Consider the following 26843-nt stretch of genomic DNA (forward strand, 5'->3'; position numbering starts at 1 on the left):
CCACACACACACCCACACACACCCACACACACCCACAACAACAACCGCCATTCGCCACTAAGTGGCGGTGACGTCACCACGACGCTTGTGCCAGGCCATGTGCACCCTGAGGCCACACACACACACCCACACACACCCACCGCACATGGAATCAATCTGTCTCGCACACTCAGGGACTCTTCGTACTGTCGGTCCCTTTCTTATTACATCTTGGTGTAAGGCGTAGACGACTTGCCTGAGAGGGTCGGGCTAGAGAAGAGATGGAGTGACGTGGTACAGGAGGACGTGGAGCTGAGTGAACTTGCCGATGACCGGTACCAGCGGTGTCAAGATCGGCCTCTGTGGAGGAGGAGGCTCGTGAAGGACGCTGCTACTGGGCAGTTGTTGGAGACAGTCGCCCTCCAACAACAACGAAGGGCGGAGGAGCGACGCTCACAACAACGAGCGGAGCGCCGGGTGGCTAAAGCACTACGGGTTGGCACAGTAGGGGGCACAGGTGGTGCATCAGCCAGTCATCTCAGACATCTCAATCAGTCGACCCGTGGCACCTGGGTCTGCCCCCTGACCTCCTGCCAGCGGGCGTTCGACACTTCACGTAGGCTCAACGTGCACCTAGCCTGGCACAAGAGCCGTGGTGACGTCACCGCCACTAAGTGGTGAATGGCGGTTGTTGTTGTGTGTGCGAGTGTCTGTGCGTGAGTGCATGTGTGTGAGTGTGTCTGTGTGAGTGTGTCTGTGTGAGTGTGTCTGTGTGCGTGAGTGTGTGTGAGTGTGTCTGTGTGCGTGAGTGTGTGAGTGTCTGTGTGCGTGAGTGTGTGAGTGTCTGTGTGCGTGAGTGTGTGAGTGTCTGTGTGCGTGAGTGTGTGAGTGTCTGTGTGCGTGAGTGTGTGAGTGTCTGTGTGCGTGAGTGTGTGAGTGTCTGTGCGTGAGTGTGTGAGTGTCTGTGCGTGAGTGTGTCTGTGCGTGAGTGTGTCTGTGAGTGTCTGTGCGAGTGTGTCTGTGCGTGAGTGTGTGTGAGTGTGAGTGTATGTGTGAGTGTGTCTGTGCGTGAGTGTGAGTGTGTCTGTGCGTGAGTGTGAGTGTATGTGTGAGTGTTTGTGTGCGTGTTGTCGTCTGCACACGGGGGGGGGGGAGGGGTGCGAGCGGTCACGCGTCAGTTAGCCCTCCCCTAGGTCGACTCGGCCTCAAATGAGTACCTGGTGTAGTGGCGGTGCAGTAAACATCGCCACTGGGGGAGACAAAGGCGGCCAGGCGTGGTGCTGGCGACCCACCCCCTCGTGTGCCACGGTGCCGGTAGCCTTCATAGGTGCTGCTACTCGCTACTAACAGCACTTGCCCCAGCAGTCTGTAGAGGCTACACGGGGGACCTTTGTCTGTGTCTACCTTCATAGGTGCTGCTACTCGCTACTAACAGCACTTGCCCCAGCAGTCTGTAGAGGCTACACGGGGGACCTTTGTGTCTACCTTCATAGCTGCTGCTACTCGCTACTCGCTACTAACAGCACTTGCCCCAGCAGTCTGTTGAGGCTACGCGGAGGATCTTTGTCTGTGTCTACAGTGAGGGAAAAAAGTATTTGATCCCCTGCTGATTTTGTACGTTTGCCCACTGACAAAGAAATGATCAGTCTATAATTTTAATGGTAGGTTTATTTGAACAGTGAGAGGCAGAATAACAACAAAAAAATCCAGAAAAACGCATGTCAAAAATGTTATAAATGGATTTGCATTTTAATGAGGGAAATCAATATTTGACCCCTCTGCAAAACATGACTTAGTACTTGGTGGCAAAACCCTTGTTGGCAATCAGAGGTCAGACGTTTCTTGTAGCTGGCCACCAGGTTTGCACACATCTCAGGAGGGATTTTGTCCCACTCCTCTTTGCAGATCTTCTCCAAGTCATTAAGGTTTCGAGGCTGACGTTTGGCAACTCGAACCTTCAGCTCCCTCCACAGATTTTTTTATGGGATTAAGGTCTGGAGACTGGCTAGTCCACTCCAGGACCTTAATGTGCTTCTTCTTGAGCCACACGGCCTTGGCCGTGTGGTTTGGGTCATTGTCATGCTGGAATACCCATCCACACCCATTTTCAATGCCCTGGCTGAGGGAAGGAGGTTCTCACGCAAGATTTGACGGTACATGGCCCCGTCCATCGTCCCTTTGATGCGGTGAAGTTGTCCTGTCCCCTTAGCAGAAAAACACCCCCAAAGCATAATGTTTCCACCTCCATGTTTGATGGTGGAGATGGTGTTCTTGGGGTCATAGGCAGCATTCCTCCTCCAAACACGGCGAGTTGAGTTGATGCCAAAGAGCTCCATTTTGGTCTCATCTGACCACAACACTTTCACCCAGTTCTCCTCTGAATCATTCAGATGTTCATTGGCAAACTTCAGACGAGCATGTATATGTGGTTTCTTGAGCAGGGGGGACCTTGCGGGCGCTGCAGGATTTCAGTCCTTCACGGCGTAGTGTGTTACCAATTGTTTTCTTGGTGACTATGGTCCCAGCTGCCTTGAGATCATTGACAAGATCCTCCCGTGTAGTTCTGGGCTGATTCCTCACCGTTCTCATGATCATTGCAACTCCACGAGGTGAGATCTTGCATGGAGCCCCAGGCCGAGGGAGATTGACTGTTCTTTTGTGTTTCTTCCATTTGCGAATAATCGCACCAACTGTTGTCACCTTCTCACCAAGCTGCTTGGCAATGGCCTTGCAGCCCATTCCAGCCTTGTGTAGGTCTACAATCTTGTCCCTGACAATCCTTGGAGAGCTCTTTGGTCTTGGCCATGGTGGAGAGTTTGCAATCTGATTGATTGATTGCTTCTGTGGACAGGTGTCTTTTATACAGGTGTAGAAGTAGGAGTTAGTGATGTCACGTCACGCTCGCACTCTGGCACGATGACGTCACGGACGGTGACGTCATGGACAGGGGGCGGGACGGTGACGTCATGTCCCCCTGGGGGATTTAAGCTGGAACCCGTCACGGGTTCAGGGTCGTCGGGAGAGTCCGGGAACTTGAAGGGTGGAAGTCGGGACCCCAAGGTAGGGGGAAATTGGCACCAGGCTAGAGTAGCCTGTGGGTGTGCTAGGGACCTCCCCAGTACCCTATCCCTGGGGGAGCGATGTGACCCAGGGTAGGGGGAAATTAGCACCAGGCTAGGGTAGCCTGTGGGTGTGCTAGGGACCTCCCCAGTACCCTACCCCCTGAGGGAGCGATGGGACCCTGGGGTAGAGGGAAATTGGCACCAGGCTAGGGTAGCCTGTGGGTGTGCTAGGGACCTCCCCAGTAACCCTACCCCTGGGGGAGCGATGTGACCCAGCCTAGGGGGTAATGAGCACCAGGCTAGGGTAGCCTGTGAGTGTGCTAGGGACCTCCCCAGTACCCTACCCCTGGGGGAGCGATGGGACACAGGGGTAGGGGGAAATTGGCACCAGGCTGGAGTAGTCTGTGGGTATGCTAGGGACCTCCCCCAGTACCCTACCCCTGGGGGAGCGATGGGACCCCAGGGTAGAGGGAAATTGGCACCAGGCTAGGGTAGCCTGCTGGTGTGCTAGGGACCTCCCCCAGTACCCTTCCCCCGGGGGTGTGGAGTGTAGGCAGTGAGGGGGCAGTACACAGAGTCGTGTGCGGAGAGGTCTTTAGTAAAACAACTGGCGTAAGCCCCTAAATAAAACGTGCCGTGAGCCCCTAAACGACGATCTGCCTCGGCTCATTACCTGTATAAAAGACACCTAGGAGCCAGAAATCGTTCTGATCGAGAGGGGGTCAAATAATTATTTCCCTCATTGAAATGCAAATCAATTTATAACATTTTTGACATGCGTTTTTCTGGATTTTGTTGTTGTTGTTATTCTGTCTCTCACTGTTCAAATAAACCTACCATTAAAATTATAGACTGATCATTTCTTTGTCAGTGGGCAAACGTATAAAATCAGCAGGGGATCAAATACTTTTTTCCTCCTCACTGTACCTTCATAGGTGCTGCTACTCGCTACCAACAGCACTTGCCCCAGCAGTCTGTAGAGGCTACACGGGGGATCTTTGTCTGTGTCTACCTTCATAGCTGCTGCTGCTACTCGCTACTAACAGCACTTGCCCCAGCAGTCTGTTGAGGCGACATGGGGGATCTTTGCCTATCTACCTTCATAGGCGCTGCTACTCGCTACTAACAGCACTTGCCCCAGCACTCTACTGAGGCTACACGGGGGATCTTTGTCTGTGTCTACCTTCAGAGGCGCTGCTGCTACTCGCTACTAACAGCACTTGCCCCGGCAGTCTGTAGAGGCTACACGGGGGATCTTTGTCTGTGTCTACCTTCATAGGTGCTGCTACTCGCTACTAACAGCACTTGCCCCAGCAGTCTGTTGAGGCTACACGGGGGATCTTTGTCTGTGTCTACCTTCATAGGCGCTGCTGCTACCCGCTACTAACAGCACTTGCCCCAGCAGTCTGTAGAGGCTACACGGGGGATCTTTGTCTACCTTCATAGCTGCTGCTGCTGCTACTCGCTACCAACAGCACTTGCCCCAGCAGTCTGTTGAGGCTACACGGGGGATCTTTGTCTGTGTCTACCTTCATAGGCGCTGCTACTCGCTACTAACAGTACTTGCCCCAGCAGTCTGTTAAGAGGCTACACGGGATGGGAGGGGTATTTGTAGTGTGGGCAGTAGGTGTGTGCTAGCAAGTATTTATGAGTTGGCAGTATTTGTGCCTTCAGGTACCAAAGTCTGTGGCTTGCCTGTGTGTGTGTCACTGCATCTTCATTGTGCGTGTTACGGCATTTGTGCCCGTGTGTGGATAATGGGTGGAGGCGTGGCACTGTCCACCACCCCACACCCCTCGTGTGCCACAGCGCTGGACTTCAATAGTTGCTGCTCGCTACTAACAGCACTTGCCCCTACACCGTATTAAGGCTACACGGGGAACCTTTGTCTGTGTCTTCCTTCATAGCTGCTGCTACTCGCTACTAACAGCACTTGCCCCAGCAGCCTGTTGAGGCTTCACGGGGGATCTTTGTCTGTGTCTACCTTCATAGGTGCTGCTACTCGCTACTAACAGCACTTGCCCCTACAGTTTGTTAAGAGGCTACACGGGGGATCTTTGTCTGTGTCTATCTTCATAGCTGCTGCTACTCGCTACTAACAGCACTTGCCCCTACAGTCTGTTAGAGGCTACACGGGGGATCTTTGTCTGTGTCTACCTTCATAGCTGCTGCTGCTACTCGCTACCAACAGCACTTGCCCCAGCAGTCTGTAGAGGCTACACGGGGAATCTTTGTCTGTGTCTACCTTCATAGCTGCTGCTACTCGCTACTAACAGCACTTGCCCCTACAGTCTGTTGAGGCTTCACGGGAGATCTTTGTCTGTGTCTACCTTCATAGCTGCTGCTGCTACTCGCTACGAACAGCACTTGCCCCAGCAGTCTGTAGAGGCTACACGGGGGATCTTTCTCTTTGTAGTAGTGGGGAGCGGCGGTGCAGTGGTTAGCGCTAGGCTGCTCTATGAACCCGGCGACACGGGTTCGATTCCCGCTCACGGCCAACCGGTCCTGGGCCTCCCCTAGGTTGACTCAGCCTCAAATGATTACCTGGTGTAGTAAACATCGCCACTGGGGAGACAAAGGCGGCCGGGCGTGGTTCGTGCCCCACCACCCTGTCATGCGTAGTGCCGTTCTTAATAGTGTTGCTGGTAGTATGTACATGTGTACGTTGAACTTCGTTCACACAATACGTGGCCAACCGTGCTATGGGACTCTGTGTGAGTCTGTGGGTCTCTGTGTGAGTCTGTGGGTCTCTGTGTGAGTCTATGGGTCTCTGTGTGAGTCTATGGGTCTCTGTGTGAGTCTACGGGTCTCTGTGTGAGTCTGTGGGTCTCTATATGGGTCTATGCGTCTGTGGGTCTTTGTGTGGGTCTGTGAGTTTGTGGGTCTCTGTGTGAGTCTGTGGGTCAGCGTGTGAGTCTGTGGGTCAGCGTGTGAGTCTGTGTGTCTCTGTGTGAGTCTATGGGTCTCTGTGTGAGTCTATGGGTCTCTGTGTGAGTCTATGGGTCTCTGTGTGAGTCTGTGGGTCTCTGTGTGAGTCTATGGGTCTGCGTGTGAGTCTGAGTCTACGTGTGAGTCTGTGGGTCTCTGTGTGAGTCTGTTGATCTCTGTGTCAGTCAGTGGGTCTCTGTGTGAGTCTGTGGGTCTCTGTGTGAGTCTGTGGGTCTCTGTGTGAGTCTGTGGGTCTCTGTGTGAGTCTGTGGGTCTCTGTGTGGTGAGTTTATGGGTCTCTGTGTGGTGAGTCTATGACTATCTGTGTGATGAGTCTGTGGGTCTCTGTGTGGTGAATCTGTGGGTCTCTGTGTGATGAGTCTGTGGGTCTCTGTGTGAGTCTGTGGGTCTCTGTGTGAGTCTGTGGGTCTCTGTGTGAGTTTGTGGGTCTCTGTGTGAGTCTATGGGTCTCTGCATGAGTCTGTGGGTCTCTGTGTGAGTCTGTGGGTCTCTGTGTGAGTCTATGGGTCTACGTGTGAGTCTGTGGGGTCTCTGTGCGAGTCTGTGTGTGCCTCTGTGAGTCTGTGGGTCTTTATGTGAGTCTATGTTTCTCTGTGTGAGTCTGTGGGTCTCTGTGTGAGTCTGTGGGTCTCTGTGTGAGTCTGTGGGTCTCTGTGGGGTCTCTGTGCGAGTCTGTGTGTGCCTCTGTGAGTCTGTGGGTCTCTATGTGAGTCTGTGGGTCTCTGTGTGAGTCTATGGGTCTGTGTGAGTCTGTGGGTCTCTGTGTGATTCTATGTTTCTCTGTGTGAGTCTGTGGGTCTCTGTGTGAGTCTATGGGTCTCCGTGTGAGTCTGTGGGTCTCTGTGTGAGTCTGTGGGTCTCTGTGTGAGTCTGTGGGTCTCTGTGTGAGTCTGTGGGTCTCTATGTGAGTCTGTGGGTCTCTATGTGAGTCTGTGGGTCTCTGTGTGAGTCTGTGGGTCTCTGTGTGAGTCTATGGGTCTGTGTGAGTCTGTGGGTCTGTGTGAGTCTGTGGGTCTGTGTGAGTCTGTGGGGTCTCTGTGCGAGTCTGTGTGTGCCTCTGTGAGTCTGTGGGTCTTTATGTGAGTCTATGTTTCTCTGTGTGAGTCTGTGGGTCTCTGTGTGAGTCTGTGGGTCTCTGTGTGAGTCTGTGGGTCTCTGTGTGAGTCTGTGGGTCTCTGTGTGAGTCTGTGGGTCTTTGTGTGAGTCTGTGGGGTCTCTGCGAGTCTGTGTGTGCCTCTATGAGTCTGTGGGTCTCTATGTGAGTCTATGTTTCTCTGTGTGAGTCTGTGGGTCTCTGTGTGAGTCTATGGGTCTCTGTGTGAGTCTGTGGGTCTCTGTGTGAGTCTATGGGTCTCTGTGTGAGTCTGTGGGTCTATGTGTGAGTCTGTGGGTCTATGTGTGAGTCTGTGGGTCTCTGTGTGAGTCTGTGGGTCTCTGTGTGAGTCTATGGGTCTCTATGTGAGTCTGTGGGTCTCTGTGTGAGTCTATGGGTCTCTGCGTGAGTCTGTGGGTCTCTGTGTGAGTCTATGGGTCTACGTGTGAGTCTGTGGGGTCTCTGTGCGAGTCTGTGTGTGCCTCTGAGTCTGTGGGTCTCTATGTGAGTCTATGTTTCTCTGTGTGAGTCTGTGGGTCTCTGTGTGAGTCTATGGGTCTCTGTGTGAGTCTGTGGATCTCTGTGTGAGTCTATGGGTCTTTGTGTGAGTCTATGGGTCTTTGTGTGACTCTGTGGGGTCTCTGTGCGAGTCTGTGTGTGCCTCTGTGAGTCTGTGGGTCTCTATGTGAGTCTATGTTTCTCTGTGTGAGTCTGTGGGTCTCTGTGTGAGTCTATGTTTCTCTGTGTGAGTCTGTGGGTCTCTATGTGAGTCTATGTTTCTCTGTGTGAGTCTGTGGGTCTCTGTGTGAGTCTGTGGGTCTCTGTGTGAGTCTATGTTTCTCTGTGTGAGTCTGTGGGTCTCTATGTGAGTCTATGTTTCTCTGTGTGAGTCTGTGGGTCTCTGTGTGATTCTGTGGGTCTCTGTGTGAGTCTGTGGGTCTCTGTGTGAGTCTGTGGGTCTCTGTGTGAGTCTGTGGGTCTCTGTGTGAGTCTGTGGGTCTACGTGTGAGTCTGTGGGTCTCTGCGTGAGTCTGTGGGTCTCTGTGTGAGTCTGTGTTTCTCTGTGTGAGTCTGTGGGTCTCTGTGTGAGTCTATGTTTCTCTGTGTGAGTCTGTGGGTCTACGTGTGAGTCTGTGGGTCTCTATGTGAGTCTGTGGGTCTCTATGTGAGTCTATGTTTCTCTATGTGAGTCTATGTTTCTCTGTGTGTGTCTGTGGGTCTCTGTGTGAGTCTATGGGTCTCTGTGTGAGTCTATGGGTCTCTGTGTGAGTCTGTGGGTCTCTGTGTGAGTCTATGGGTCTCTGCGTGAGTCTGTGGGTCTCTGTGTGAGTCTATGGGTCTCTGTGTGAGTCTGTGGGTCTCTGTGTGAGTCTATGTTTCTCTGTGTGAGTCTGTGGGTCTCTGCGAGTGGGTGAAGTCTGCCGGCGCCTCACGGTGGGCGGCTTTTGTCTTTGTGTGCTCACAGGACCCGGCTGGGATCTTCGAGCTGGTGGAAGTGGTCGGCAATGGAACCTACGGACAAGTGTACAAGGTGCCGTAGCGCCACGCCACACCTCGTTACACCACACCACACCACGCTGTACCACACCACACCACGTTACACCACACCACGCTGTACCACGCCACGTACCACACCACGTTGTACCACACCACGCACCACGCTGTACCACACCACACCACGTTACACCACACCACACCATGTTGTATTACGTACGTACCACACCACGTTACACCACACCACGCTGTACCACACCACACCACGTTACACCACACCACGCTGTACCACACCACACCACGTTACACCACACCACGCTGTACCACACCACACCACGTTACACCACATCACACCATGTACCACACCACACCACACCACGCTGTACCACACCACACCACGTTACACCACATCACACCATGTTGTACCACACCACACCACGCTGTACCACACCACGCTGTACCACACCACGCTGTACCACACCACACCACGCTATACCACACCACGCTATACCACACCACGCTATACCACACCACGCTGTACCACACCACACCACGCTGTACCACACCACGCTGTACCACGAGTCTTTTTGCGGGTCTATGGGACTCTGTGTGAGTCTATGGGTCTCTATGTGAGCCTATTGGATTATCTGTGAGTCTCCCTTGTATCTGAGTCTCCCCGTGTTTCAGTCTCAGCATGAGTCTATGTGTCTCTCTCTGTGAGTCTATGGGTCTCTCTGTGAGTCTTTGGGTTACTCTGTGTGAGTCTATGGGTCTCTCTGTGAGTCTATGGGTCTCTCTGTGAGTCTATGGGGCTCTCAGTGTGAGTCTATGGGACTCTCTGTGAGTCTATGGGACTCTCAGTGTGAGTCTATTGGTCTCTCTGTGAGTCTATGGGTCTCTCTGTGAGTCTATGGGTCTCTCTGTGAGTCTATGGGGCTCTCAGTGTGAGTCTATGGGACTCTCTGTGAGTCTATGGGTCTCTCTGTGAGTCTATGGGTCTCTCTGTGGGTCTATGGGTCTCTCTGTGAGTCTATGGGTCTCTCTGTGAGTCTATGGGTCTCTCTGTGAGTCTATGGGTCTCTCTGTGAGTCTATGGGTCTCGCTGTGAGTCTATGGGTCTCTCTGTGAGTCTATGGGTCTCTCTGTGAGTCTATGGGTTCCGCTGTGAGTCTATGGGTCTCTATGTGAGTCTATGGGTCTCTCTGTGAGTCTATGGGACACTCAGTGTGAGTCTATGGGTCTCTCTGCGAGTCTATGGGTCTTTCTGTGAGTCTATGGGTCTCTCTGTGAGTCTATGGGCTCTCTGTGAGTCTATGGGCTCTCTGTGAGTATATGGGCTCTCTGTGAGTCTATGGGTCTCTCTGAGTCTATGGCACTCTCTGTGAGTCTATGGGTCTCGCTGTGAGTCTATGGGTCTCTCTGTGAGTCTATGGGGCTCTCTGTGAGTCTATGGGCCTCTCTGTGAGTCTATGGGTCTCTCCATGAGTCTATGGGTCTCTCTGTGAGTCTATGGGTCTCTCAGTGTGAGTCTATGGGTCTCTCTGTGAGTCTATGGGTCTCTCTGTGAGTCTATGGGTCTCTCTGTGAGTCTATGGGGCTCTCAGTGTGAGTCTATGGGTCTCTCTGTGAGTCTATGGGTCTCTCTGTGAGTCTATGGGTCTCTCTGTGAGTCTATGGGACTCTCTGTGAGTCTATGGGACTATCTCTGTGAGTCTATGGGACTATCTCTGTGAGTCTATGGGACTATCTCTGTGAGTCTATGGGACTATCTCTGTGAGTCTATGGGTCTCGCTGTGAGCCTATGGGTCTCTCTGTGAGTCTATGGGTCTCTCTGTGAGTCTATGGGCCTCTCTGTGAGTCTATGGGACTCTCTGTGTGAGTCTATGGGTCTCTATGTGAGTCTATGGGTCTCTCTGTGAGTCTATGGGTCTCTCTGTGAGTCTATGGGGCTCGCTGTGAGTCTATGGGTCTCTCTGTGAGTCTATGGGTCTCTCTGTGAGTCTATGGGTTTCTCTGTGAGTCTATGGGACTCTCTGTGTGAGTTTGTGGGTCTCTGCGTGAGTCTGTGCGTCTGTGTGAGTCTGTGGGTCTCTGTGTGAGTCTGTGCGTCTCTGTGTGTGAGTCTATGGGTCTCTATGTGTCTCTCTGTGTGAGTCTATGGGTCTCTATGTGAGTCTATGGGCCTCTCTGTGAGTCTATGGGTCTCTCTGTAAGTCTATGGGTCTCTCTGTGAGTCTACGCGAGTCTTTTAAATGTGTGTACGCCTGTGGGTGTCTTACGTGTTTCTAAGTGAGCCCCAATGGGTTCTGAGTCTCAATGTGTGTGCGTGCCTGCGAGGCTCCGTATACAAGCCTCTGGTCCTTCTACGTGCATGCCAGGCATCTGCCAATCGTCCTTGTCGGTCGACCCACGACAGCTGGGTCTGTCCCCCATGACCTGCTGGCCAGCAAGCCTTCCACAACTTCACGTGGACCTCGAGGCGCGCACCTAGCCTGGCACGCGCGCCGTGACGACCGTCGGTTGATGTTGCCGCCGTGCGCGTGTTTACCGGGTCGCCCCCTGTCGACACGCTAGGCCCCGCGTGGTCTCGCGAGGCATGCTGTGAGCAGCAACTGCAGCAGCAACAGCAGCAGCAACAGCAGCAATAGCAGCAACAGCAGCAGCAGTAGCAGCAGTAGCAGCAACAGCAGCAGCAGCAATAGCAGCAGCAGCAACAGCAGCAACAGCAGCAGCAGCAGTAGCAGCAGCAGCAGCAACAGCAGCAACAGCAGCAGCAGTAGTAGTAGTAGCAGCAGCAGTAGCAGCAGTAGTAGTAGCAGCAGCAGTAGTAGTAGCAGCAGTAGTAGTAGTAGCAGCAGTAGTAGTAGTAGCAGCAGTAGTAGTAGTAGCAGCAGTAGTAGAAGTAGCAGCAGCAGTAGAAGTAGCAGCAGCAGTAGAAGTAGCAGTAGAAGTAGCAGCAGCAGTAGCAGCAGTAGTTGCAGCAGCAGTAGTTGCAGCAGCAGTAGTAGCAGTAGCAGCAGCAGTAGAAGTAGCAGCAGTAGTAGCAGCAGTAGTAGTAGTAGCAGTAGTTGCAGCAGCAGTAGTAGCAGTAGTAGCAGCAGTAGTAGTAGTAGCAGTAGTAGCAGCAGTAGTAGCAGTAGTAGTAGCAGTAGCAGCAGCAGTAGTAGTAGTAGCAGTAGTTGCAGCAGCAGTAGTAGTAGCACCCACACGTCGTGGTGATGGTAGTCGTCGTCGTCGTCGTCACGATCGTCGACGACGACGTCGTCATGGTGATTGTCGTCATGGTGATTGTCGTCGTCGTTGCCATTGTCGTGGCAGTCATCGTCGTCGTCATGATCCACTGCTGGATGTCGCGCGCCGCACGTGGAGTGTACCACGTGGCGTCGACACGCAGGGCCACGGCGCCCTAAGTGGGCGGTGGCGCTTACGGCACCAGCTTCCATACAGTCAGCACGGCTCGCGACGGAGGGTTCAGTCTGTGGGTCGCTCTGTGTGAGTCTGTGGGTCTTTCTGTGGGTCTCTCTGTGTGTGTGAGTCTGTGGGTCTTTCTGTGGGTCTCTCTGTGTGTGTGAGTCTGTGGGTCTTTCTGTGGGTCTCTCTGTGTGTGTGAGTCTGTGGGTCTTTCTGTGGGTCTCTCTGTGTGTGTGAGTCTGTGGGTCTCTCTGTGAGTGTGTGTCTGTGGGTCTGTGTGTGTCTGTGGGTCTGTGTGTGTCTGTGGGTCTCTGTGTGAGTCTGTGGGTCTCTGTGTGAGTCTGTGGGTCTCTGTGTGAGTCTGTGGGTCTGTGTGAGTCTGTGGGTCTTTCTGTGGGTCTCTCTGTGTGTGTGAGTCTGTGGGTCTTTCTGTGGGTCTCTCTGTGTGAGTCTGTGGGTCTTTCTGTGGGTCTCTCTGTGTGTGTGAGTCTGTGGGTCTCTGTGTGTGTGTGTCTGTGGGTCTGTGTGTGTCTGTGGGTCTCTGTGTGAGTCTCTGTGTGTGTGTGAGTCTGTGGGTCTCTCTGTGAGTCTATGGGTCTCTGTGAGTCTATGGGTCTCTGTGTGAGTCTATGGGTCTCTGTGAGTCTGTGGGTCTCTCTGTGAGTCTATGGGTCTCTGTGAGTCTATGGGTCTCTGTGTGAGTCTGTGGGTCTCTGTGTGAGTCTGTGGGTCTCTGTGTGAGTCTGTGGGTCTCTGTGTGAGTCTGCGTGGGCGGTGGCGCTTACGGCGCCAGCTTCCATACGGTCAGCACGGCTCGCGACAGAGGGTTCAGTCTGTGGGTCTCTGTGTGTGTGTGTGAGTCTGTGGGTCTCTCTGTGGGTCTCTCTGTGGGTCTCTGTGTGAGTCTGTGGGTCTCTGTGTGAGTCTGTGGGTCTCTGTGTGAGTCTGTGGGTCTCTGTGTGAGTCTGTGGGTCTCTGTGTGAGTCTGTGGGTCTCTGTGTGAGTCTGTGGGTCTGTGTGAGTCTGTGGGTCTCTCTGTGGGTCTCTCTGTGTGTGTGAGTCTGTGGGTCTCTCTGTGAGTGTGTGTCTGTGGGTCTGTGTGAGTCTGTGGGTCTGTGTGAGTCTGTGGGTCTCTGTGTGAGTCTGTGGGTCTCTGTGTGAGTCTGTGGGTCTGTGTGAGTCTGTGGGTCTCTGTGTGTGTCTGTGGGTCTGTGTGAGTCTGTGTGAGTCTGTGGGTCTCTGTGTGAGTCTGTGGGTCTCTGTGTGAGTCTGTGGGTGTCTGTGTGAGTCTGTGGGTCTCTGTGTGAGTCTGTGGGTGTCTGTGTGAGTCTGTGGGTCTCTGTGTGTGTCTGTGGGTCTGTGTGAGTCTGTGGGACTCTGTGTGAGTCTGTGGGTCTGTGTGAGTCTGTGGGTGTCTCTGTGTGAGTCTGTGCGTCTCTGTGTGAGTCTGTGGGTCTCTGTGTGAGTCTGTGGGTCTCTGTGTGAGTCTGTGGGTCTCTGTGTGAGTCTGTGGGTCTGTGTGAGTCTGTGGGTGTCTGTGTGAGTCTGTGGGTCTCTGTGTGAGTCTGTGGGTCTCTGTGTGTGTCTGTGTGGGTCTGTGTGAGTCTGTGGGTCTGTGTGAGTCTGTGGGTCTCTCTGTGGGTCTCTGTGTGAGTCTCTGTGTGAGTCTGTGGGTCTCTGTGTGAGTCTCTGTGTGAGTCTGTGGGTCTCTCTGTGAGTCTCTCTGTGTGAGTCTGTGGGTCTCTATGTGAGTCTCTCTGTGTGTGTGAGTCTGTGGGTCTCTGTGTGAGTCTGTGGGTCTCTGTGTGAGTCTGCGGGTCTCTGTGTGTGAGTCTGTGCGTCTCCGCGCGAGTCTGTGGGCCTCTCTTTGTGTCGTTATTTTCCTGCCCCGCGCGTCACTCCTTTACCGAGAGAGAAACCCCGCGAAGAGCAGCGAATTCCTGCCTCTCGCGAAAGCCTAAAAGTCGCGTCGTCTCGTCGTGCACGGGTTTAGTCCGAGTCAGCCTAGGGGAGGCCCTGTTCCCCGGGCGTGGCAGCTGTGCGTGCGCTCTCTCTTGAGCTGCTGCGTGCCTGCCTGTGCTTGCCGCGCGTTGTCCCACGTCGCGTGCGAGTGGTGGCGCGGGTTTGTTAGCGCCGCCGCGAGTCCGGCGTAGGCCCGAGTTCCATTCCCGCCCCTGGATTCTCGCGGTGAAGTCGCGTCGATGGAAAGAGTGAAAAATAATCGGGCTCGAGTTGTCCGAACCAGGTGCACCGGGAGTCTCACCACACAGAGACCCATAGACCCATCGCACAGAGACCCATAGAGACCCACAGACTTACCACATAGAGACCCACAGACTCACCACACAGAGACCCACAGACTTACCACATAGAGACCCACAGACTCACCACACAGAGACCCACAGACTCACCACACAGAGACCCACAGACTCATCACACAGCCACAGACTCACCACACAGAGACCCACAGAGACCCACAGACTCACCACACAGAGACCCACAGACTCATCACACAGCCACAGACTCACCACACAGAGACCCACAGAGACCCATAGACTCATCACACAGAGACCCACAGATTCACCACAAAGAGAGCCACAGACTCACCACACAGAGACCCACAGAGACTCATAGACTCATCACACGAGACCCACAGACTCACCACACAGAGACCCACAGACTCACCACACAGAGACCCACAGACTCACCACACAGAGATCCACAGACTCATCACACAGAGACCCACAGACTCATCACACAGATAGCCATAGACTCACCACACAGAGACCCACAGAGACCCATAGACTCATCACACAGAGACCCACAGACTCACCACACAGAGAGCCACAGACTCACCACACAGAGACCCACAGAGACCCATAGACTCATCACACGAGACCCACAGACTCACCACACAGAGACCCACAGACTCACCACACAGAGACCCACAGACTCACCACACAGAGACCCACAGACTCACCACTAAGTGACCCACAGACTCACCACACAGAGACCCACAGACTCACCACACAGAGACCCAAAGATCCATCACAGAGACCCATAGACTCACCACACAGAGACCCACAGACTCACCACACAGAGACCCATAGACTCATCACACAGAGACCCACAGACTCATCACACAGAGACCCACAGAATCACCACACAGAGACCCACAGACTCACCACAAAGAGACCCACATACTCATCATACAGAGACCCATAGACTCATCACACAGAAACCCACAGACTCACCACACAGAGACCCACATACTCATCATACAGAGACCCACAGACTCATCACGCAGAGACCCACAGACTCACCACACAGAGACCCACAGACTCACCACACAGAGATCCACAGACTCATCACACAGAGACCCACAGACTCATCACACAGATAGCCATAGAATCACCACACAGAGACCCACAGAGACCCATAGACTCATCACACAGAGACCCACAGACTCACCACACAGAGAGCCACAGACTCACCACACAGAGACCCACAGAGACCCATAGACTCATCACACGAGACCCACAGACTCACCACACAGAGACCCACAGACTCACCACACAGAGACCCACAGACTCACCACTAAGTGACCCACAGACTCACCACTAAGTGACCCACAGACTCACCACACAGAGACCCACAGACTCACCACACAGAGACCCAAAGATCCATCACAGAGACCCATAGACTCACCACACAGAGACCCACAGACTCACCACACAGAGACCCATAGACTCATCACACAGAGACCCACAGACTCATCACACAGAGACCCACAGAATCACCACACAGAGACCCACAGACTCACCACACAGAGACCCACATACTCATCATACAGAGACCCATAGACTCATCACACAGAGACCCACAGACTCACCACACAGAGACCCACAGACTCGTCACACAGAGACCCACAGACTCGTCACACAGAGACCCACAGACTCATCACACAGAGACCCACAGACTCATCACACAGAGACCCACAGACTCATCACACAGAGACCCACAGACTCATCACACAGAGACCCACAGACTCACCACACAGAGACCCACAGACTCATCACACAGAGACCCACAGACTCATCACACACAGACCCACAGACTCACCACACAGAGACCCAAAGACTCACCACACAGAGACCCACAGTCTCACCACACAGAGACCCACAGACTCGTCACACAGAGACCCACAGACTCACCACACAGAGACCCACAGACTCACCACACAGAGACCCACAGACTCACCACACAGAGACCCATAGACTCACCGCACAGAAACCCACAGAGACCCACAGACTCATCACACAGAGACCCACAGACTCACCACACAGAGAGCCATAAACTCACCACACAGAGACCCACAGTCTCACCACACAGAGACCCATAGACTCACCACACAGAGACCCACAGACTCATCACACAGAGACGCATAGACTCACCACACAAGAGACTCACCACACAGAGACCCATAGACCCACCACACAGAGACCCACAGACTCACGACACAGAGACCCACAGACTCACCACACAGAGACCCATAGACTCCCCACACATAGACCCATAGACTCACTCACACAGAGACCCATAGACTCACTCACACAGACCCGCAGACTCACCACACAGAGACCCGCAGACTCACCACACAGAGACCCACAGACTCACCACACAGAGACCCGCAGACTCACCACACAGAAACCCATAGACTCATCACACAGAGACCCATAGACTCACTACACAGAGATCCACAGACTCACCACACAGAGATCCACTGACTCACCACACAGAGACCCATAGACTCACCACACAGAGACCCACTGACTCACCACACAGAGACCCACAGACTCACCACACAGAGACCCACAGACTCACCACACAGAGACTCACCACACAGAGATCCACTGACTCACCACACAGAGACCCACTGACTCACCACACAGAGACCCACAGACTCACCACACAGAGACCCACAGACTCACCACACAGAGACCCATAGACTCACCACACAGAGACCCACAGACTCACCACACAGAGACCCATAGACTCATCACACAGAGACCCACAGACTCGCCACACAGAGACGCATAGACTCACCACACAGAGACCCACAGACTCACCACACGGAGACCCACAGACTCATCACACGGAGACCCACAGTCTCACCACACGGAGACCCACAGAATCACCACACGGAGACCCACAGACTCACCACACGGAGACCCACAGACTCACCACACGGAGACGCACAGACTCGCCACACGGAGACCCACAGACTCACCACACGGAGACCCACAGACTCACCACACAGAGACCCACAGACTCACCACACGGAGACGCACAGACTCGCCACACGGAGACCCACAGACTCACCACACGGAGACCCACAGACTCACCACACAGAGACCCACAGACTCACCACACAGAGACCCATAGACTCACCACACAGAGACCCACAGACTCACCACACAGAGACCCACAGACTCACCACACAGAGACCGATAGACTCACCACACAGAGACCCATAGACTCACCACACAGAGACCCACAGACTCACCACACAGAGACCCACAGACTCACCACACAGAGACCCACAGACTCACCACACAGAGACCCACAGACTCACCACACAGAGACCCACAGACTCACCACACAGAGACCCACAGACTCACCACATAGAGACCGACAGACTCACCACACAGAGACCCACATACTCATCACACAGAGACCCACAGACTCATCACACAGAGACCCACAGACTTACCACACAGAGACCCACAGACTCACCACACAGAGACCCACAGACTCACCACACAGAGACCCACAGACTCATCACACAGAGACCCACAGACTCATCACACACAGACCCACAGACTCACCACACAGAGACCCAAAGACTCACCACACAGAGACCCACAGTCTCACCACAGAGAGACCCACAGACTCACCACACAGAGACCCATAGACTCACCACACAGAAACCCACAGAGACCCACAGACTCATCACACAGAGACCCACAGACTCACCACACAGAGAGCCATAAACTCACCACACAGAGACCCACATTCTCACCACACAGAGACCCATAGACTCACCACACAGAGACCCATAGACTCACCACACAAGAGACCCACATACCCACCACACAGAGACCCACAGACTCACCACACAAAGACCCAACGACTCACCACACAGAGACCCATAGACTCACTCACACAGAGACCCATAGACTCACTCACACAGAGATCCATAGACTCACCACACAGAGACCCATAGACTCACTCACACAGAGACCCACAGACCCACCACACAGAGACCCACAGACTCATCACACAGAGACTCACCACACAGAGACCCATAGACCCACCACACAGAGACCCACAGACTCACGACACAGAGACCCACAGACTCACCACACAGAGACCCATAGACTCCCCACACAAAGACCCATAGACTCACTCACACAGAGACCCACAGACTCACCACACAGAGACCCGCAGACTCACCACACAGAGACCCACAGACTCACCACACAGAGACCCGCAGACTCACCACACAGAGACCCATAGACTCATCACACAGAGACCCATAGACTCACTACACAGAGATCCACAGACTCACCACACAGAGATCCACTGACTCACCACACAGAGACCCATAGACTCATCACACAGAGACCCACAGACTCACCACACAGAGACTCACCACACAGAGATCCACTGACTCACCACACAGAGACCCACTGACTCACCACACAGAGACCCACAGACTCACCACACAGAGACCCATAGACTCACCACACAGAGACCCACAGACTCATGACACAGACCCACAGACTCACCACACAGAGACCCACAGACTCACCACACGAAGACCTACATACTCACCACACAGAGACCCATAGACTCATCACACAGAGACCCACAGACTCGCCACACAGAGACGCATAGACTCACCACACAGAGACCCACAGACTCACCACACGGAGACCCACAGACTCATCACACGGAGACCCACAGACTCGCCACACGGAGACCCACAGACTCGCCACACGGAGACCCACAGACTCGCCACACGGAGACCCACAGACTCACCACACAGAGACCCATAGACTCACCACACAGAGACCCACAGACTCACCACACAGAGACCCACAGACTCACCACACAGAGACCGATAGACTCACCACACAGAGACCCATAGACTCACCACACAGAGACCCACAGACTCACCACACAGAGACCCACAGACTCACCACACAGAGACCCACAGACTCACCACACAGAGACCCACAGACTCACCACACAGAGACCCACAGACTCACCACACAGAGACCCACAGACTCACCACACAGAGACCCACAGACTCACCACATAGAGACCGACAGACTCACCACACAGAGACCCACATACTCATCACACAGAGACCCACAGACTCACCACACAGAGACCCATAGACTCACCACACAGAGACCCATAGACTCACCACACAGAGACCCACAGACTCACACAGAGACCCATAGACTCACCACACAGAGACCCACAGAGACCCACAGTCTCATCACACAGAGACCCACAGACTCACTCACACAGAGACCCACAGACTCACCACACAGAGACCCATAGACTCAGCACACAGAGACCCATAGACTCCCTCACACAGAGACCCATAGACTCTCACACAGAGACCTATAGACTCCCACACAGAGACCCACAAACTCACCACACAGAGACCCACAGTCTCACCACACAGAGACCCACAGACTCACCACACAGAGACCCACAGTCTCACCACACAGAGACCCACAGACTCACCACACAGAGACCCATAGACTCACTACACAGAGACCCAGACTCATCACACAGACCCACAGACTCACCACACAGAGACCCACAGACTCATCACACAGAGACCCACAGACTCGCCACACAGAGACCCATAGACTCACCACACAGAGACCCACAGACTCACCACACAGAGACCCACAGACTCATCACACGGAGACCCACAGTCTCACCACACAGAGACCCACAGAATCACCACACGGAGACCCACAGACTCACCACACGGAGACCCACAGACTCACCACACGGAGACCCACAGACTCGCCACACGGAGACCCACAGACTCACCACACAGAAACCCATAGACTCACCACACAGAGACCCATAGACTCACCACACAGAGACCCACAGACTCACCACACAGAGACCCACAGACTCACCACACAGAGACCCATAGACTCACCACACAGAGACCCATAGACTCACCACACAGAGACCCACAGACTCACCACACAGAGACCCATAGACTCACCACACAGAGACCCACAGACTCACCACACAGAGACCCACAGACTCACCACACAGAGACCCACAGACTCACCACACAGAGACCGACAGACTCACCACACAGAGACCCACATACGCATCACACAGAGACCCATAGACTCACCACACAGAGACCCACAGACTCACCACACAGAGACCCACAGACTCACCACACCGAGACCCACATACTCATTACACAGAGACCCACAGACTCACCACACAGAGACCCATAGACTCAACACACAGAGACCCACATACTCATCACACAGAGACCCACAGACTCATCACACAGAGACCCACAGACTCACCACACAGAGTCCCATAAACCCACCACACAGATACCCACAGACTCACCACACAGAGACCCATAGACTCACCACACAGAGACCCACAGACTCACACAGAGACCCACAGACTCACCACACAAAGACCCACAGACTCATCACACAGAGACTCACCACACAGAGACCCATAGACCCACCACACAGAGACCCACAGACTCATCACACAGAGACCCATAGACTCATCACACAGAGACCCATAGACTCACCACACAGAGACCCATAGACTCCCTCACACAGAGACCCATAGACTCACTCACACAGAGACCTATAGACTCCCACACAGCGACCCGCAGACTCACCACACAGAGACCCACAGACTCATCACACAGAGACTCATCACACAGAGACCCATAGACTCACCACACAGAGTCCCACAAACTCGCCACACAGAGACCCACAGACTCACCACACAGAGACCCCATAGACTCATCACACAAAGACCCACAGACTCATCACACAGACCCACAGACTCACCACACAGAGACCCACAGACTCACCACACAGAGACCCACGACTCACCACACAGAGACCCACAGACTCACCACACAGTTACCCACAGACTCACCACACAGAGACCCACAGACTCACCACACAGAGACCCACAGACTCATCACACAGAGACCCACAGACTCACCACACAGAGACCCACAGACTCACACAGAGACCCACAGACTCACCACACAGAGACCCATAGACTCACCACACAGAGACCCACAGACTCACCACACAGAGACCCACAGACTCACCACACAGAGACCCACAGACTCACCACACAGAGACCCACAGACTCACCACACAGAGACCCACAGACTCACCACACAGAGACCCACAGACTCACCACACAGAGACCCACAGACTCACCACACAGAGACCCACAGACTCACCACACAGAGACCCACAGACTCACCACACAGAGACCCACATACACACCACACAGAGACCCACAGACTCACCACACAGAGACCCACAGACTCATCACACAGAGACCCACAGACTCACCACACAGAGACCCACAGACTCACCACACAGACCCACAGACTCATCACACAGAGACCCACAGACTCACCACACAGAGACCCACAGACTCACCACACAGACCCACAGACTCATCACACAGAGACCCACAGACTCATCACACAGAGACCCACAGACCCACCACACAGAGACCCACAGACTCAACACACAGAGACCCATAGACTCACCACACACAGAGACCCATAGACTCACCACACAGAGACCCATACACTCACCACACACAGAGACCCATACACTCACCACACAGAGACCCACAGACTCACCACACACAGAGACCCATCGACTCACCACACAGAGACCCATAGACTCACCACAGAGACCCACAGACTCACCACACACAGAGACCCACAGACTCACCACAGAGAGACCCACAGACTCACCACACGGAGACCCACAGACCCACCACACAGAGACCCATAGACTCACCACACAGAGACCCACAGACTCACCACACAGAGACCCACAGACTCATCACACAGAGGCCCACAGACTCACCACACAGAGACCCACAGACTCACCACACAGAGACCCACAGACTCACCACACAGAGACCCATAGAGTCACCACACAGAGACCCACAGATTCACCACCACACAGACCCACAGACTCACCACCACACAGAGACCCACAGACTCACCACACACAGAGACCCACAGACTCACCACACAGAGACCCACAGACTCACCACACAGAGACCCACAGACTCACCACACAGAGACCCATAGACTCACCACACAGAGACCCATAGACTCACCACACAGAGACCCATAGACTCACCACACACACAGACCCACAGACTCACCACACAGAGACCCACAGACTCACCACACAGAGACCCACAGACTCACCACACAGACACCCACAGACTCACTAAACAGCGACCCATAGACTCACACACAGAGACCCATAGACTCACACAGAGACCCATAGACTCACACAGACCCATAGACTCACCACACAGAGACCCATAGACTCAGCACACAGAGACCCACAGACTCACCACACAGAGACCCACAGACTCACCACACAGAGACCCACAGACTCACCACACACAGAGACCCACAGACTCACCACACAGAGACCCACAGACCCACCACACAGAGACCCACAGACTCACCACACAGAGACCCATAGACTCACCACACAGAGACCCATAGACTCACCACACAGAGACCCACAGACTCACCACACAGAGACCCACAGACCCATCACACAGAGACCCACAGACTCACCACACAGAGACCCACAGACTCACCACACAGACCCACAGACTCACCACACAGAGACCCATAGACTCACCACACACAGAGACCCACAGACTCACCACACACAGAGACCCACAGACTCACCACACAGAGACCCACAGACTCACCACACAGAGACCCATAGACTCACCACACAGAGACCCACAGACTCACCACACAGAGACCCACAGACTCACCACACACAGAGACCCACAGACTCACCACACAGAGACCCACAGACTCACCACACAGAGACCCACTGACTCACCACACAAACCCACAGACTCACCACACAGAGACCCACAGACTCACCACCACACAGAGACCCACAGACTCACCACACAGACCCATAGACTCACCACACACAGAGACCCACAGACTCACCACACACAGAGACCCACAGACTCACCACACAGAGACCCACAGACTCACCACACAGAGACCCACAGACTCACCACACAGACCCACAGACTCACCACACAGAGACCCACAGACTCACCACACAGAGACCCACAGACTCACCACACAGAGACCCACAGACTCACCACACAGACCCACAGACTCACCACACAGAGACCCACAGACTCACCACCACACAGAGACCCACAGACTCACCACACAGAGACCCATAGACTCACCACACACAGAGACCCACAGACTCACCACACAGAGACTCACCACACACAGAGACCCACAGACTCACCACACAGAGACCCACAGACTCACCACACAGAGACCCATAGACTCACCACACAGAGACCCACAGACTCACCACACAGAGACCCACAGACTCACCACACACAGAGACCCACAGACTCACCACCACACAGAGACCCACAGACTCACCACACAGAGACCCATAGACCCACCACACAGAGACCCACAGACTCACACACACACAGACCCAAAGACTCACCACATAGAGACCCACAGACTCACAACACAGAGACCCACAGACCCACCACACAGAGACCCACAGACTCACCACACAGAGACCCACAGACTCACCACACAGAGACCCACAGACTCACCACACACAGAGACCCACAGACTCACCACACAGAGACCCAAAGACTCACCACACAGAGACCCACAGACTCACCACACAGAGACCCACAGACTCACCACACAGAGACCCATAGACTCACACACAGAGACCCACAGACTCACAACACAGAGACCCACAGACTCATCACACAGAGACCCATACACTCACCACACAGAGACCCACAGACTCACCACACAGACACCCACAGACTCACTACACAGCGACCCATAGACTCACACACAGAGACCCACAGACTCACCACACACAGACCCACAGACTCACCACACAGAGACCCACAGACTCACCACACACAGACCCATAGACTCACCACACAGAGACCCACAGACTCACCACACAGAGACCCACAGACTCACCACACACAGAGACCCACAGACTCACAACACAGAGACCCACAGACTCATCACACAGAGACCCATACACTCACCACACAGAGACCCACAGACTCACCACACAGACACCCACAGACTCACTACACAGCGACCCATAGACTCACACACAGAGACCCACAGACTCACCACACACAGACCCATAGACTCACCACACAGAGACCCACAGACCCACCACACAGAGACCCACAGACTCACCACACAGAGACCCACAGACTCACTACACAGAGACCCACAGACTCACCACACACAGAGACCCATAGACTCCGCAGAGTTGACCCCACCCCCCCCCAGCTGCTGGTACCGTGACCTCTGACCCTCCGGCGGGGGCGTTCGTGGTGGTGGTGCGATATTTGGTGGCTGGTGACGTCTCGTTTCCATGGCGACTCCCCCCCCTCCCTCTAGCCCCGCCCACCTCGCCCCTTGCCCCTCCCCCTTTCCCTCGATGAATGAATGGAGGAGGCGGTGAGAGGGATGGGGGGTGAGGAGGTGGAGGAGGGGGAGGGGGTGAGAAGGGGTGAGGGGGTGGAGGCGGGGGTGGAGCAGGAGGGGAGAGAGGGGGGGGCAGGAGAGAGGGGGGGGGTGGAGCAGGAGGAGAGAGGGGGGGGGAGCAGCAGGAGAGAGAGAGAGGGGGGGTGGAGCAGGAGGAGAGAGGGGGGGGGTGGAGCAGGAGGAGAGAGAGGGGGGGGGAGCAGGAGGAGAGAGGGGGGGGGTGGAGCAGGAGGAGAGAGGGGGGGTGGAGCAGGAGGAGAAAGGGGGGGGGGGTGGAGCAGGAGGAGAGAGGGGGGGTGGAGCAGGAGGAGAGAGGGGGGTGGAGCAGGAGGAGAGAGGGGCGGGGTGGAGCAGGAGGAGAGAGGGGGGGTGGAGCAGGAAGAGAGAGGGGGGGGGTGGAGCAGGAGGAGAGAGGGGGGGGGGTGGAGCAGGAGGAGAGAGGGGCGGGGTGGAGCAGGAGGAGAGAGGGGGGGTGGAGCAGGAGGAGAGAGGGGGGTGGAGCAGGAGGAGAGAGGGGGGGGGGTGGAGCAGGAGGAGAGAGGGGGGGTGGAGCAGGAGGAGAGAGGGGCGGGGTGGAGCAGGAGGAGAGAGGGGGGGTGGAGCAGGAGGAGAGAGGGGCGGGGTGGAGCAGGAGGAGAGAGGGGGGGGGGGAGCAGGAGGAGAGAGGGGGGGGGTGGAGCAGGAGGAGAGAGGGGGGGTGGAGCAGGAGGAGAAAGGGGGGGGGGGTGGAGCAGGAGGAGAGAGGGGGGGTGGAGCAGGAGGAGAGAGGGGGGTGGAGCAGGAGGAGAGAGGGGCGGGGTGGAGCAGGAGGAGAGAGGGGGGGTGGAGCAGGAAGAGAGAGGGGGGGGGTGGAGCAGGAGGAGAGAGGGGGGGTGGAGCAGGAGGAGAGAGGGGCGGGGTGGAGCAGGAGGAGAGAGGGGGGGTGGAGCAGGAGGAGAGAGGGGGGTGGAGCAGGAGGAGAGAGGGGGGGTGGAGCAGGAGGAGAGAGGGGCGGGGTGGAGCAGGAGGAGAGAGGGGGGGTGGAGCAGGAGGAGAGAGGGGGGGTGGAGCAGGAGGAGATAGGGGGGGGGGTGGAGCAGGAGGAGAGAGGGGGGGGTGGAGCAGGAGGAGAGAGGGGGGGGTGGAGCAGGAGGAGAGAGGGGCGGGGTGGAGCAGGAGGAGAGAGGGGGGGTGGAGCAGGAGGAGAGAGGGGGGGTGGAGCAGGAGGAGAGAGGGGCGGGGTGGAGCAGGAGGAGAGAGGGGGGGTGGAGCAGGAGGAGAGAGGGGGGGTGGAGCAGGAGGAGATAGGGGGGGGGGTGGAGCAGGAGGAGAGAGGGGGGGGTGGAGCAGGAGGAGAGAGGGGGGGGTGGAGCAGGAGGCGAGAGGGGGGGGGTGGAGCAGGAGGAGAGAGAGGGGGGGGGTGGAGCAGGAGGAGAAAGGGGGGGGGTGGAGCAGGAGGAGAGAGGGGGGGGGGTGGAGCAGGAGGAGAGAGGGGGGGGGGTGGAGCAGGAGGAGAGAGGGGGGGGGGTGGAGCAGGAGGAGAGAGAGGGGGGGTGGAGCAGGAGGAGAGAGAGGGGGGGGGGTGGAGCAGGAGGAGAGAGGGGGGGGGGTGGAGCAGGAGGAGAGAGGGGGGGGGTGGAGCAGGAGGAGAGAGGGGGGGGGGTGGAGCAGGAGGAGAGAGGGGGGGGGTGGAGCAGGAGGAGAGAGAGGGGGGGGGTGGAGCAGGAGGAGAGAGAGGGGGGGGGGTGGAGCAGGAGGAGAGAGGGGGGGGGTGGAGCAGGAGGAGAGAGAGGGGGGGGAGAGGGGTGGTGGTGGAGCAGGAGGAGGAGGAGAGAGATAGAGAGGAGTGGTGGTGGGTGGGGTAGAGATCAGAGCGTGCAGCTGAACTGGTTCAGCTGCACGCCTGTGAGATGAAGGAGAAGATAGCGGGCCCGGTGGTGAGTCTGTGAGACCCACAGACTCACCA

The 26843-nt window shown here is 55.4% G+C and overlaps 1 protein-coding gene across 1 annotated transcript in view; it reads left to right on the top strand.

Moving 5' to 3' along the window:
• The window catches only part of LOC142907946 (mitogen-activated protein kinase kinase kinase kinase 4-like), a 109597-nt gene that overhangs the window by 22397 nt on the left and 60357 nt on the right, over positions 1-26843 (top strand). Inside the window, exon 3 of the mRNA XM_076057974.1 lies at positions 8549-8614. Coding sequence (XP_075914089.1) covers positions 8549-8614 — 66 coding nt within the window. The remainder of the gene's footprint in view (positions 1-8548; positions 8615-26843) is intronic.

Source organism: Petromyzon marinus (assembly GCF_048934315.1).
Source record: "Petromyzon marinus isolate PM22_M1 ecotype Great Lakes invasive population chromosome 67 unlocalized genomic scaffold, UKy_Petmar_22M1.pri1.0 chr67_unloc.1, whole genome shotgun sequence".
Taxonomy (NCBI): Eukaryota; Metazoa; Chordata; class Hyperoartia; order Petromyzontiformes; family Petromyzontidae; genus Petromyzon; species Petromyzon marinus.